Here is a 12,979-nt window from a genome sequence, read left to right as displayed (position 1 = left end):
CCGCAAAAGAATTATAGAAACTTCTAATATATCAATTGGACGGTCATATCGGCGCCGTCACCATACCTAAAACATCCTCGACAACTTCCTCTGGTCCCACATCTGCCAAGATGGCTGCCACAGCATCCAACGTGCTTCCCCATTGCATGCTACGCTCATTCTCTGGGGACGTGATTCGTATCCGGTGTAAATAAACCTTCTTAACCGCAACGCCCACAAGGGCAGGTGTAACGAAGTCTATTCCGTGTAGGGGGGCAAGACACCGCATCAGCTTGTCAAGATGTTTTGTTGCATTGGGAGTTACACCGTCTGCCACGGCACGGTGCATGCGTAAGAATGACACAATGTTCATTTGGTAACGTATTACCTCGACGTCGACTTGCACTTGTTGGCTGAGCTGCGCGAGATGGCTTATTTCCTATGCGTCTGGTCAGCACTTGGCTCTCAAACTGAGCTGCGAAGCAACCCATACGCTTTCCGGTATCAAGACTGGACTTTTCTCGTCCCGCCCAGTCGCGCGCTCTGTCGATTCTCCCTCCACCTCTTCCTCCTCGTCAATGTTCACAAACCCTTCTTCAGGATCATGCCAATGCGCCAAGAGAAAGAAGTCGTTCAAGTGTGGTGTCACTCGCTCTCCCCTCCCAGGAGCCTCTGCCTCCAACACGGGTACGAAGATGAACTGCTTAGGGGCGGCTTGCACTGAAGTCCGTGTGAATATGCGTCGCGTACGGAGTAACTCCAGAGCCTGGATTTGGACGGACTTGTGGGCGAGATTAAAACTCTTGGCAATGATGCAGTTTGCGATTTGGGAGCTCGGCAGGGGCGGAGGCGTGTGCGCGCTGCGCTGTGGGCTCTGCGCAAAGTAATCTGGTTGTTGGGACTGTTGGGCGGATTCGGGATGGAGGAGGAGAGCGGAAGCGAAGTCGTCGAGGGTCGTGGAGGGCGTGCAGTCGATAACGGAGCAGGTTAACCCGAAAGTATGGATTGCCACGAGGCGGAGTTCGGTGGCGAGGAGAGAGAGACAGGCAGAAGGGGTGGTTATTATGCCGTGTTCGCGGGAGATGAGACAGAGGAGGATGGCGAGTTCGAGGTCTGATAGTTGGAGGATTTTGGAGATGATGGGCGAGGTGGAGGAGGCCATGGCTCGCGCTATGAAGAAGTCATGTCGGTGAGGAGAGTTGTAACACCGGCTCAGTAGGCCCGAGTGAGTACTGGATGATGTTACCGTCCCAGGTCGTCGTCGTCAATGAGGAGAGGGCCGTACATTTCGCAAACTGCGATCGTGACGGCCTGATGGGTCCGCTGGAGGTTTGTCATGGAGTCTGATCTGTCACTGTGGTGGCGTGGCGGACCTATCCACCAGGTGTGAACGCACGGGTACCTCCCCATAAGCTTACTTAAGGCACTTACTACTACTCAAGTACCTACCTAAGGTACCTACCTAGGTAGTAGTCAGTAGTATACGGAGTACTCCGTACTCCGCACTACAATAACATTGACGTTTTACCCTGGTCCTTCTGCAATCGGCGTCTCGTCTGGGTCCGGTGCTTGGTACTGATAACTGGAAATCGATTTGTTCAGCGATCTGCCCACCCGTCCAACGTCCGGCTTCAGCGCCCAGTCGCCGCATCAAACAACCACTCCTCCACTGCCCCTTTCACACGCATTCGCATCTCGTGTTCATCAACGCCTGGCCATTTCCGTAAACCTACCCCGACATCTTATTCCACGAGCACCGCCCTAGGTATCCAACAGCCACCTATTTCCCAACCAAACGGCCTGCTTGCCCCCTCGCTGCTTGAGCGCTCAGCGCTCCCGTCCATCACGTCATTGGCGATCCCTCCGCACTTGGCCACAAGCGTCTATACGTCACAGCCGTCAACATGTCTTCGCGGAAGAAGGTCCTCCTCAAGGTATGGCTGGATGAGCTGCTTGGCCGTGTCAAATCTTGGATTACAGGCGGACACTGACGGGTGCAGGTTATTATCCTTGGAGATAGCGGTGTCGGCAAGACGAGCTTGATGAATCAATATGTTCGACTTTCAAATCCCCCGTTTCCACCCGACGACCTCGCAGAGTATACTGATAGGGGATGATCGTAAACAGGTCAAGAAGAAGTTTAGTGCCAGCTACAAGGCCACCATCGGCGCCGACTTTTTAACACGAGAGGTCATGGTGGACGACAGACAGGTCACTATGCAGGTGGGTTTGGACGGACTATCATGCGCGTCCAGGATCAACGCTAATTGTTGATGCGGTATTCACAGCTCTGGGATACTGCTGGACAGGAGCGATTCCAGTCGTTGGGAGTCGCCTTCTACCGTGGCGCCGACTGCTGCGTTCTCGTCTACGATGTCAACAATGCCAAGAGCTTCGAGGCTCTCGACAGCTGGCGAGATGAGTTTCTGATCCAGGCCTCACCGCGGGATCCTCCCAACTTTCCATTTGTGAGTGGTACTTCGGGCATGTGATTGTATGACGTCAACTGAACCTGTGTAGGTTGTTCTCGGAAACAAGATTGACGTAGAGGAGAGCAAACGAGTGGTATGATGTGGCGATGGCCTTAATTTCAGATCGAGGAGGTTAACGTCTGCCAGATTTCAAACAAGCGCGCCATGACTTTTTGCCAGTCCAAGGGGGATATCCCGTACTTTGAGACCAGTGCCAAGGAGGCCATCAACATTGATCAGGCTTTCGAGGGTACGATGCCACAGCCACAAATCAAATTGTTTTTTGTGCTAATGGAAGGCAGTCATTGCCCGAAACGCTCTTGCACAAGAAGAGTCGGAGGAATTTAGCGGCGAATTCGACGATCCTATCAACATCCACATCGACAACGACCGTGATGGCTGTGCCTGTTAAGGGTATACGAATGATAGCAATGTGTGGAATTGTAATGGGTATATGTGTCGCAGGGTGTTCAAAGCACCATGTCAGTACCTGAAGAGGACATCGTCTTTTTGCGACTCACCATGGGTGCAGAATACTGAGTATTGAATGCACTTTTCTTGTTTCGGGTGTCTTATGAATGCTTCTCCTTTCAACTTTGTGTTTTCTCCATCCTCCTGCTCTACTGTTGTTTGGTCCTGATTTGTTACGCACTGGTTTTCAGCTTGGGTTTTAATTAGGTATCGCCACTGATCGAAATGTGGAAACCGCTTTCCAGGCTTCATGCATTGCATAGAGCTGATTAGAATGTATGTATCTTTATCAGGTGGTAGATCAGGTATGTAGAGCGGGTGGCAAAGTGTCTGTCAAATACATCGGGATGTTTACCCAAGCAGGCGCCAGCTTCGAATCCTTGGTTAGGAATTTAAAGAACTGTACGACGGATGACATGAAAGAAGCACAAACGGGCTCCCCTAAATCCTGATGACGTTTAGTATCTGAGTGGTAGTTACTGATTATCAGTATGAGGGATTTGCTATAGGGTAGCTTGGAGCCGTCGAATCGTATGGCGGTTTGCTGACCCGCCATGGCCGAGGCAGCCGGCAGAACCCCCTTGTCGACTCCCCCAGACAAGCAACTCGATGGGCCTGCTCCATAGTGGCTCGCTCGAGACGACTTGCGTCCACACGGTGCCAGTTATGCCGAAGTAGCGTTGATGCAAAGGACCTCGGCTCCTCTTGCGTACTTAAGAATGCCAGTTCAAGTGGCAGCCTCGACGTATTTTGCCCTGGTTCTCTTTAGTTTCGTTGAGTCTCAGTAGCCATCTGTCATAATAATCCACTCTACCCCGGACCTTCCGAGTCCTGTCTTTCTGATCCACGTTTAGTGGCTTCTTTGCTCGCCGTGTTACTCTGACAGACGGTTTATTGCCAGCATCGCGGAAATGTCCGATAAAATACCCGCCATCGTATGTGCTGCTGTTGACCAGAGACTTTGCTTGACTGATGGTGCTGACTCTGCAGGTCTCACACTTGGTGAGCGGTGAGGCCAAGAGCATGATTGACGTGGTGGCCAAGTTTGTGGAGGAAGAGTGCATCCCGTAAGGCCTCAGCCAAGGACCCATTGCTCTGGCATCACCTTCTTCAACTGACCACGCGGCAGAGCTGATCCGGTCTTGGAAGCCCAGGTCGGCGAAGGCGATGACCGCTGGGAGAACCACCCGAGCATCCTTGAGGAACTCAAGGACAAGGCCAAGAAGCTTGGTCTTTGGAACATGTTCCTGCCCAAGGGATACTACAAGGAATCACCCGGATGGACCAATGTCGAGTACGGCATCATGGCTGAATGGCTCGGCCGCTCACGCAGTGCCTCGGAGGCATGCAACTGCGCCGCTCCCGATACGGGCAACATGGAAGTCCTCGCCAAATATGGCAACGAGGCCCAGAAGAAGCAGTGGCTGAAGCCCCTCATGGACGGCAAAATCCGCTCTGCCTTCCTGATGACGGAGCCTCAGGTTGCTTCGTCGGATGCCACCAACATTGAGTTGGACATCAAGCGGGAGGGAAACAACTATGTGCTCAACGGACAGAAGTGGTGGTCCAGCGGCGCTGGCGATCCTCGATGCAAGATTTACATTGTCATGGGCAAGACCGACAAGGCGAATGAGGATCCGTACAGACAGCAAAGTGTAGTGCTGGTGCCTGCTGATACGCCCGGAATCAAGATCAACAGGATGCTCAAGGTTTACGGATATGACGATGCGCCTCATGGCCATGGGCAATTGACCTTTACAAATGTCAGGGTTCCGGTCAGCAACATAGTGCTTGGAGAGGGGCGAGGATTCGAGATTATTCAGGGTCGTTTAGGACCCGGCAGAATCCACCACGCCATGAGAAGCATTGGTGCCGTACGTTTTCGTCTTTTCTTTTCTTTCCTTCTTGGAAAGACAAAATCCAGCCTTTCTTGCCCCTCGCTTGTGAACTTGTGGCACTAACAAGCTTTTAGTCCGAAGTCGCTCTCGACTGGATGCTCATGCGCGTCAATGACGACCGGAAGAAGCCTTTCGGTAAGCTCCTCCGCGAGCACGGTGTGATTCTGGAATGGATTGCAAAGTCCCGCATCGAAATTGACTCTGCGCGTCTCATCGTCCTCAACGCCGCGCACAAGATGGATCTCCTGGGTCCAAAGAAGGCCCTCAAGGAGATCGCCCAGGCCAAGGTGCTCACCCCCCAGACGGCCCTGACTGTCATTGACCGCGCTGTTCAGTCCTTTGGCGCGGCTGGCATATGCCAGGACACGCCTCTTGCCAGTATGTGGGCTGGTATTCGAACCTTGAGGCTGGCCGATGGCCCTGACGAGGTGCATTTGCAGCAGATGGGCCGTAATGAGAATAAGCGTGGCAAGGAGGCAACGCAGAAGATTCAGCGGCAACAGGAGAAGACGCTGGGTTTGACGAAAAAATACAGCACAAAGACGGATCAGCCGGGTGCCAAGATCCGCCATGCCAAGATCTGAAGACAGCCTGAACAATCTAGCACAGGCTCGAATGGTAACTAATGCAGTGAAAATGCGTGACGAGCTGTCTCAATACCTGTGTTTCTGGAAGCTGGGCGTGCGCAGGCGAGAAGACGTCTAATGGAATCATTCGAACTATTTAACGTCTCGAGCTGGTATCGCACACAAGCGGGAATGTCGGGAAGATGATGCGAGGAAAATCTGTATATTAATAAGAGCCGTGTTTTTAGCTTCAATGGAGAGAATTATTCAGCCTCTAGTAAGATCGGCGCATGGGCCATCGGGGCATCTTGTGGTGCAACAGCCGACCACCAGACGAGGCCCGCTCTATCCTCTCGGATATGTCAGCACGGCGATCGATTCTCTTTGCTTCCCCTCACGTCTCCGGCTATTGCATCTCCTGTCCCGATGAATTGGCTCGTTTGTCATCGCGCAGCTCAACTCCACTCAATTACTCCAAGTGCCGCGGCAACGCTGCCTTGTTCACTGCTATCTATTTCTTCTCGCCATCCAGTTTGCGCCGTCTCTCGTCCTTCAGCATCACAATTCGCTGCGCAACCGTTTCCACAGACAGTCCGCAAATCCTCCGCCATGGCTTCTGCAACCAGCTTTTACGATTTCAAGCCGCTTGACAGTTTGTTATTCCATCGCTGCCCAAAGTGCCGCACGGACTTGGCATTTGCTAACCAAGTGTCACCGTGTAGAGCGCGGCCAGGAGGTTTCTCTCGCCGACCACAAGGGCAAGGTGGTCCTCATCGTCAATACCGCTTCCAAGTGCGGCTTCACTCCGCAGTACGAAGGTCTTGAGAAGGTCTACAAGTCCATAAAGGACAAGTACCCCGATGATTTCACCATCCTTGGCTTCCCCTGCAACCAGTTTGGTGGCCAGGAACCCGGCACCGATGATGAGATTCAGAATTTTTGCCTCGTCAACTACGGCGTCAGCTTCCCCATCATGCAGAAGATTGACGTCAATGGTGACAAGGCCAGCGATCTTTTCGAATGGCTCAAGGCCGAGAAACCCGGTCTGATGGGCCTCAAACGCATCAAGTGGAATTTTGAAAAGTTCCTGGTCGGCCGTGATGGCCAGGTCAAGGGTCGCTGGGCGAGCACCACGAAACCCGAGTCGCTCGAGAAGCCAATTCTGGACGAGTTGGAGAAGAAACCCGCTGGAGAAGCAAACCCACGCCTTGCGTAGCTGCTGTATGGAAATGGTGTCAGAATTCTAATCACCCCCACGTCGAAATAGGCTCGCGGGGACTCTGCATCCGGGTGAGGGTTCTTTTTTTCTTTTTTTCCTTTTTGGGTCTCTCTGCAAAGTACATACAAGGACATGTGAAGGTGGTATCATGGGAGAGCTGGCGGGCCCGGCTCCAATCAGGCAACGAACCTTGCGGATTTCTTGTTGAATATCCTCTTCAAATTAGTCAGTATACATCCATACCAGGTTCTCACGTCCTCTAGCTCTGCATGGGGAACGCCGAGACTGCGAGCAATTGGGCCGATACAACAATCGAGCAACTGTCCGATCACGCTCTCAGCTGTGCCCCTCCAGCGAACCAAGTATGCAATATCACTTGCTCCAGGTCCTCAGTCGAGGAGGCAACGACCTTTGGGTGTCGTTGATATGGCTCCGACACTCGTAGCCCAAAGCCATGTTCTCTATCCCTTGACAGGGACGCGGCGACTTTCCGTTCTGGGCGCCATGAATCTTGCTAGAATAGAGAGTCGGCTTATTGTGATGCCAGTGACGCAATTAAGATCAGTCAACTTGATCCATAATCTATCAGTGACAAGGTGACGCAGCATTCTGCTGCTATTGTGAAAAAGTCGACCCTGACCAGTGACAGTGACAACTCTGGCTCGATGAGCGAATTGTCCGCCCGGGAATCCATAATAAACAAAAGTCCGCGTCATGCCCCGGGCAACTCCATGATGCAACCTACAATGCGTTTAGAACTGCCTCCTCCTTTATGGATCGGTTGGACCGCGCCATCAGCCCCATTATTAAGCCACGAGAGGAACATGCTCGGGAGCCAATGGCCCCCCCCACATGCCGCTTCAGCCAGCGATGACTCTCTTTTATGGACCGCATTCCGTTGCCCTGCCGACGGCGGCAAAATGGACCATCCATTTGCCAGTGTGCCATCTCAAAGTGCACATCTGATTTTCCCCGAGTCCTGGTGCATACAACGCCCGATATTGTATAACAGGACAGCATCCTGGCCTTGTTCACTGTTTGTTCTGCTCCGACAACCACATCTTTCCCGTAAAACACAATAACGCACCGGCCATCAGGTAAGCCTCCCTGCATGCCGACATGGGTATTTATATCCTGCTCGATCCGTCGTTGTTATTAATCAAGTTCGTGACAAGTCCGCACGCAGAAACATATCCACGCTGGTCGTCACACGTTTATTTCTCCCGTCCAGAGCCCTTCTTCTTTTCATCTCGTTTCTCTTCTCCAGACGGAAAGAAGGAAAGAATAATGTCCGCCGTCCTCGGTGACAAGGACATCAACGCCGCCATGGAGCAGCAAAACGCCATCAAGGACGTCAAGAGCATGGAGTACCACCGCCAGGTGTTCCAGTCCAAGATGGCTGCTGAGCCGTACGCCCTACTTTCCTCGCCCGCCGCGGCGCTTGGACGACCACCGCGTCCGAGCGCTGCCGCCGCTGCCAGCAGCTCTGCTGATGCTGCCTCTAGGACCAAGCAATATGTTTCTCCGTCGGATAATATCATGAGCCCTTGCACGGCCAAGATTAATGCTCTGCGAAACAAGCACGCCAGCAAGTAGGTCTCTTTTTTGTTCCTCTTGTTGCGCATGGGCTACGAGCCTCGTCTTGCTGATTCCGTGACAGGGCCAAGCCCAAGTCTCTCTTTGCCCAGGCGAGCGTTAAGAAACTCAACGGCGAGAATGCCTTAGGCGCCAGGTCTATCCAGCAGTGATTGGAGCGGCTGGACAAATTTGCACACGGCTTGTTTTCCGCTTCTTGGTGTGCTCGCTTGCTTTTTTGCGATTTTGAACAGAGTCTCCGTCGTCCTTCCCTCGAGACGGTAAAACGATGGAGAGAGAAGCCCCTGTTAAAGAATGGACATGGTTGAGGCCGGCGTTATGGGAACAACTTACATGGACACACGCGACGATTTGGTTTTGGTTAGGGACGAGATGTGTCCCTTTTGGTTTGGGTTGATGAGGATCATGTTTGTGCGCAACGGGGGTTGGATGAATATGGCGGTTGGTTGGCGGGTTGATTGTTGGATTGGTTTTGTATTTCCCTTGTCAAGGTCAACTTTATATCTACTGGGAGACTGACGTTGCGTCATGTCGTGATGCCGCAGTAGTTCATGCTAGACTGGCATGATACTCGGTGGCCCGAGTTGAAGTCGCATCTGGATTTGGGCTGTCAATCATGACTTCCTGCTGGCGTTTGGAATGTCTTCGCGTGCGCACATCACGTAGAAACTGAATGCCTGCTGTTTGTTATCCGCGCAGTGTGTTTATGCTCGCCATCCGCTCACAATGTAAACTACGTCCTCGTCCGCCACCAAATGTCCCAACCCAACCCTCTGGGGAATATGTCTGGCGCTCGCTCCCCAAACCAAGGCATATTTGAAAGTGTCCTTTAAAGTGCGATGGATCCGGTCGCACACATCCTCAATTGAGCTGTTACTTCTCACAATCAGTGCCTCGTCGAAATCCGGTTCAACGCCCTTGCGCTTCGTGTATATTCTAATCAGCTTCAGTTCCTTCCAGCACCGATCAATCACATCCTGAATTCCCAGATTCAGCTCGCAGCTCATGACGACGGTCTGCGGTTCCCGCGCCAAGCTGTCCAAAAAGTCGAGCGACACGCTGTCAATCTTGTTGTATACGTAGAGGCACTTGATGTATTTGCGGTGGTCCTTCATGATGACGTCGATGAAGTCGTCAACCGTGGCGTTTTCATCGCGCACTAGCACCTCGCAGTTGAGGATTTTGTAGTCTCGCAGGATGTTGTAGAGCATCTTCTCGTCGAGGTTCTTGGGAGGTGCTTGAAAGGTGATTTTCATACCGCCTGCTTTTTTGGGCTTCAAGTAGATGTTTCTTGTGTGTATTGTTAGAAGATACCGTGCGCGGGATGGTGCGCGAGGGGAGCGGAACGTACGGCGGCTCGCGATTCAGCCTGATGCCCACGGCTTCCAATTCAGCTTCCAGGAGGGCTCGTTGCTCAGCCTTTTTCGTGGCATCCAACACCATCAGAATGAGGTCACTCGTCTTGGCTGCCGAGATGACTTGACGACCACGGCCTTTGCCCTCAGCAGCTCCTTCGATGATGCCTGGCAAATCGAGGAGTTGGATCTCTGCGCCGCCGTATTCGAGAACACCGGGAATGGCTGTCAGGGTGGTGAATGCATACGAGGCCACTTCCGATCTCGTCCTGGTGACTCTTGACAAGAAAGTCGATTTACCGACCGACGGAAAGCCAACAAGGGAAATGCGCGCGTCGCCGCTTTTGCTGACGTCGAAGCCGGACCCCCCGCCGCCGCCGGCTCCCGGGCCAGGTTCCAACAATTGTGCTCGGAGACGGGCAAGTTTACTAAGAATTCATTAGTTGTTGACTAAGAGAGACGAATATTTCTCGATTCCAACGCACCCCTTTAGCAGACCCAAGTGATATTCTTGGATTGGTCAACGGATTTCATCTCCGTGGGTTTGCGTTTCATACCTGTGGCCTTGTTTTCTGCGGCATGTTAGTAAGATCTCATTAGGACGAGAGGAAGCAGGATTTTGTCCCGCATGAGCCTATTGAACTGTCCAAGGCCGTCGGATGTCAGGTTCAAAGTGCCGTTCAACCCACTTACTTTGAGTTCTTCTCATCTCATCCTCAATCCTGCAAAGGTCAGCATAAGACAACACGGCTCAAACACTAGTAAATGGGCCCACTGACTCCTTTATCTTCTCCGTAATGTTGACCATTTTCTTCCTCTTTGTTTAAAGACGGCGTACCGTCTGCCCAGATGTTCAAGACCGCCGGCTTTTGCGAAAATGATGGTTCAAGCAGATTCGAGATAATAGGTGGGGTGTGTATGGTGTACGCCGGGCAGAATTGACTTGGGGGGGTTCCCAAAGCATTGCCAACTCGACTCACCGCCTACTATTTCCGGCTCTATCATCGCCAACCGCCCAGAACTTTCCCAAGCCGCTTCCAGGGCTAGAAGCGTCGTGTTGTCGCTGCCAACGTTCGACTCGGCGAATATTTCGCCACCGGTGATTCCAACGCGACCAGAACCATGGCTGACCAGGTCGAGCACAGGGAGACTGCAGCCGAGGGTGCGACAGAAGGGTCGATGGCAGTCGTAAACACGGGAGAAAGAAGGATTGTCAAGAAGATGGTTCGCAAAAAAAAGAGGCCTGCGAGAGCGCAGATTGATCCTAGCGAGTTCACGTCAGAGGCACCACCACAGACCGGAACGACATACAACATCTGGTTCAACAAGTGGGCGGGCGGAGATCGAGAGCCGTACCAGCAGACCAAAGCCAAGGGCCGATGTGTCATTGCGACAGACGCCGGCTACACCACGGCTGACAACGTGTCGGGAAGCTATTTCTGCCTGCGATTTGCACGCGGAATCTGCCCTCGCGGACAGGACTGCACAAATCTCCACCGATTGCCGGGCACGTTCGACCTTTTCAACCCAAATGTCGACTGCTTCGGCCGGGAAAAGTTCAGCGACTACAGAGACGACATGGGTGGTGTCGGCAGCTTTATGCGCCAGAACAGAACGATTTACGTGGGCCGCATCCATGTGACAGATGACATTGAAGAGATTGTGGCCCGTCATTTTGCAGAATGGGGACAGGTTGAACGAAGTATGTGCCGTCTGCCCGCTGCGCCGAGGACAGTACGATGCTAACAAAGGTCTGCAGTCCGAGTCTTGAACTCGCGAGGTGTCGCCTTCATTACCTACACCAACGAAGCCAACGCTCAGTTCGCCAGAGAAGCCATGGCCCACCAGTCACTCGACCACGACGAGGTCCTCAACGTGCGATGGGCCACGGCTGATCCCAACCCCATGGCCCAAGCGCGTGAGGCAAGGCGAGTCGAGGAGCAGGCTGCCGAAGCTGTTCGAAGAGCACTTCCCGCGGATTTCGTTGCCGAAATCGAGGGAAAAGACCCGGAATCCAGGAAGCGGAGACGTTTCGAGAGCAGTTACGGCTTGGAAGGGTACGAGGCACCCGACGATGTGCATTTCTCTCGGGGCAAGAACGCAGTCAATCCCGTCGGCCGTGAGGGTTTCCAAGTAGAATACCAGGAGCCGTTAATGCTCGAAAATGGCCAGTCAACAGAAGAAGCCGAAACGACAACAGCACCAGCACCGGAAGAAACTGGGATATTTTCCGGCTCCACGCTGGCAGCACTCAACAGGGCCAAAGTAGCCGTGACGTCAAAACCCAAGGTGGCAGCTCCTGCAGGGCCCCTTGTTTCTTATGATAGCGACAGTGACGATGAGTAGGCGTTTGGGAATTTTGTTTTCTTTTATTCCGTCCTGCATTGGGGAAAACAGGCAACATGTATGCACAATGTATTTTATCGTGATACCAATACACCACCAAGACGCCGTCACTGGATGGGCTTCCATCTTTCCTCCCGGATCAACTATTAAAGATCCTCGAGTACAAAACCTCATGCCGCCCGATCCACAGATCCATTACCGGCACGCTCTGCCCAGCCTCCTCTACCGTCGTCGCCCACTCCCGATCAATCACATGCCCAATCCACCTCTGCGCCTGCTCCCCGGCCAACACCTTCTGCGCCTGGTACGGCCCAAACATGCTCGCCCTCACTGCAGCAGACACCAACGCCTTGAGGTGGCTCACCATGTACATGTACGCCGTCTGCTGGAGCGTCAGTCCCACAACTGCGCATATCACACCAAACAGAGGTGCTAGGTGGGCTGAGACGGGCGGCACTTCATCAGCCGCTGATCCGCAGTCCTTGAGCAAGGCTGCAAACTCGCGGAGGACCGGCAGGTCGGCGCTCTCGGGGAGCGTGGCTCTAAACGAGCGCTCCCATATGGACAGGAGGGCCCGGCCCTGCGAGACGCTGGCCCTCCGACCGACGGTACATATCACGGCTGCGTCGAGCTGATCGTCCAGGGCCACGAGGGAGGAGGGATCGCGATGGGCGGCCAGGACAAAGGGCAGAGTCGTGGCGGCGTAGGAGGACAGCGAGAGCGGGAGGAATGAGGAGAATGTGGCGCGGCGGTTGTGCGTCAGGTATGATTCTAGCCCGCTGCTGAATGCGAATGAGCCGATGGGTAGCTGGGAGTCGGAGAGGAGGAGAAGGTAGTGTGTTGGTGAGTTGAGTGGTGCTGTCCGACGTGAGTCTGTCCGTGTTGTTTGTGGCGGCGTGGGCGAGAGCACTTACATTGGAACGAAGGTCGAGGTGGACTGGGCCCCCTCGATGGTGGTGTGCGTAGACGTGCCTTGGCTGCTGCGAGACGGCGCTCCAAGTCGGCTATTTCTACTTGAACTACGCCCTGTGACTCGACTGTCTGATTTTTGGAGGCCATTGGAGGGAGTCCATGTGAG

The 12,979-nt window shown here is 53.5% G+C and overlaps 8 protein-coding genes across 8 annotated transcripts; 5 read left to right on the top strand and 3 right to left on the bottom strand.

The window, feature by feature from the left end:
* Positions 1–43: 43 nt before the first annotated feature.
* On the bottom strand, positions 44–1,141 carry MAM_02266 (uncharacterized protein; the record flags this gene model as incomplete). Its single annotated transcript, XM_040821065.1, has 2 exons — positions 44–418; positions 473–1,141. The coding sequence occupies 2 exons, from the start codon at positions 1,139–1,141 to the stop codon at positions 44–46; spliced, it is 1,044 nt and encodes a 347-aa protein (XP_040681408.1).
* Positions 1,142–1,883: 742 nt separating this feature from the next.
* Positions 1,884–2,862, top strand: MAM_02265 (Ras-related protein Rab7; the record flags this gene model as incomplete). The annotated part of the gene is made up of 7 exons (XM_040821064.1): positions 1,884–1,913; positions 1,980–2,033; positions 2,107–2,202; positions 2,268–2,447; positions 2,500–2,544; positions 2,598–2,700; positions 2,753–2,862. 7 exons carry the CDS (start codon positions 1,884–1,886, stop codon positions 2,860–2,862), a joined length of 618 nt encoding a protein of 205 aa, XP_040681407.1.
* A 970-nt stretch (positions 2,863–3,832) lies between these two features.
* MAM_02264 ((R)-benzylsuccinyl-CoA dehydrogenase) lies at positions 3,833–5,403 on the top strand (the record flags this gene model as incomplete). Its single annotated transcript, XM_040821063.1, has 4 exons — positions 3,833–3,856; positions 3,912–3,988; positions 4,051–4,795; positions 4,894–5,403. 4 exons carry the CDS (start codon positions 3,833–3,835, stop codon positions 5,401–5,403), a joined length of 1,356 nt encoding a protein of 451 aa, XP_040681406.1.
* A 591-nt stretch (positions 5,404–5,994) lies between these two features.
* MAM_02263 (glutathione peroxidase-like protein) lies at positions 5,995–6,601 on the top strand (the record flags this gene model as incomplete). The annotated part of the gene is made up of 2 exons (XM_040821062.1): positions 5,995–6,037; positions 6,108–6,601. 2 exons carry the CDS (start codon positions 5,995–5,997, stop codon positions 6,599–6,601), a joined length of 537 nt encoding a protein of 178 aa, XP_040681405.1.
* A 1,290-nt stretch (positions 6,602–7,891) lies between these two features.
* Positions 7,892–8,352, top strand: MAM_02262 (Spo12; the record flags this gene model as incomplete). The annotated part of the gene is made up of 2 exons (XM_040821061.1): positions 7,892–8,196; positions 8,265–8,352. The coding sequence occupies 2 exons, from the start codon at positions 7,892–7,894 to the stop codon at positions 8,350–8,352; spliced, it is 393 nt and encodes a 130-aa protein (XP_040681404.1).
* A 552-nt stretch (positions 8,353–8,904) lies between these two features.
* MAM_02261 (TGS domain-containing protein) lies at positions 8,905–10,363 on the bottom strand (the record flags this gene model as incomplete). Its single annotated transcript, XM_040821060.1, has 6 exons — positions 8,905–9,490; positions 9,552–9,983; positions 10,041–10,065; positions 10,113–10,127; positions 10,249–10,277; positions 10,335–10,363. The coding sequence occupies 6 exons, from the start codon at positions 10,361–10,363 to the stop codon at positions 8,905–8,907; spliced, it is 1,116 nt and encodes a 371-aa protein (XP_040681403.1).
* Positions 10,364–10,677: 314 nt separating this feature from the next.
* On the top strand, positions 10,678–11,901 carry MAM_02260 (pre-mRNA splicing factor cwc2; the record flags this gene model as incomplete). The annotated part of the gene is made up of 2 exons (XM_040821059.1): positions 10,678–11,257; positions 11,315–11,901. The coding sequence occupies 2 exons, from the start codon at positions 10,678–10,680 to the stop codon at positions 11,899–11,901; spliced, it is 1,167 nt and encodes a 388-aa protein (XP_040681402.1).
* A 139-nt stretch (positions 11,902–12,040) lies between these two features.
* Positions 12,041–12,960, bottom strand: MAM_02259 (Urease accessory protein UreF; the record flags this gene model as incomplete). The annotated part of the gene is made up of 2 exons (XM_040821058.1): positions 12,041–12,759; positions 12,816–12,960. The coding sequence occupies 2 exons, from the start codon at positions 12,958–12,960 to the stop codon at positions 12,041–12,043; spliced, it is 864 nt and encodes a 287-aa protein (XP_040681401.1).
* Between the last annotated feature and the right edge of the window lie 19 nt (positions 12,961–12,979).

This window comes from Metarhizium album, assembly GCF_000804445.1.
Source record: "Metarhizium album ARSEF 1941 chromosome Unknown scaffold_3, whole genome shotgun sequence".
NCBI classification, from domain to species: Eukaryota; Fungi; Ascomycota; class Sordariomycetes; order Hypocreales; family Clavicipitaceae; genus Metarhizium; species Metarhizium album.
The sequence above is the reverse complement of the archived record's forward strand: the minus strand, read 5'-3'. Positions and strand labels throughout refer to the sequence as shown.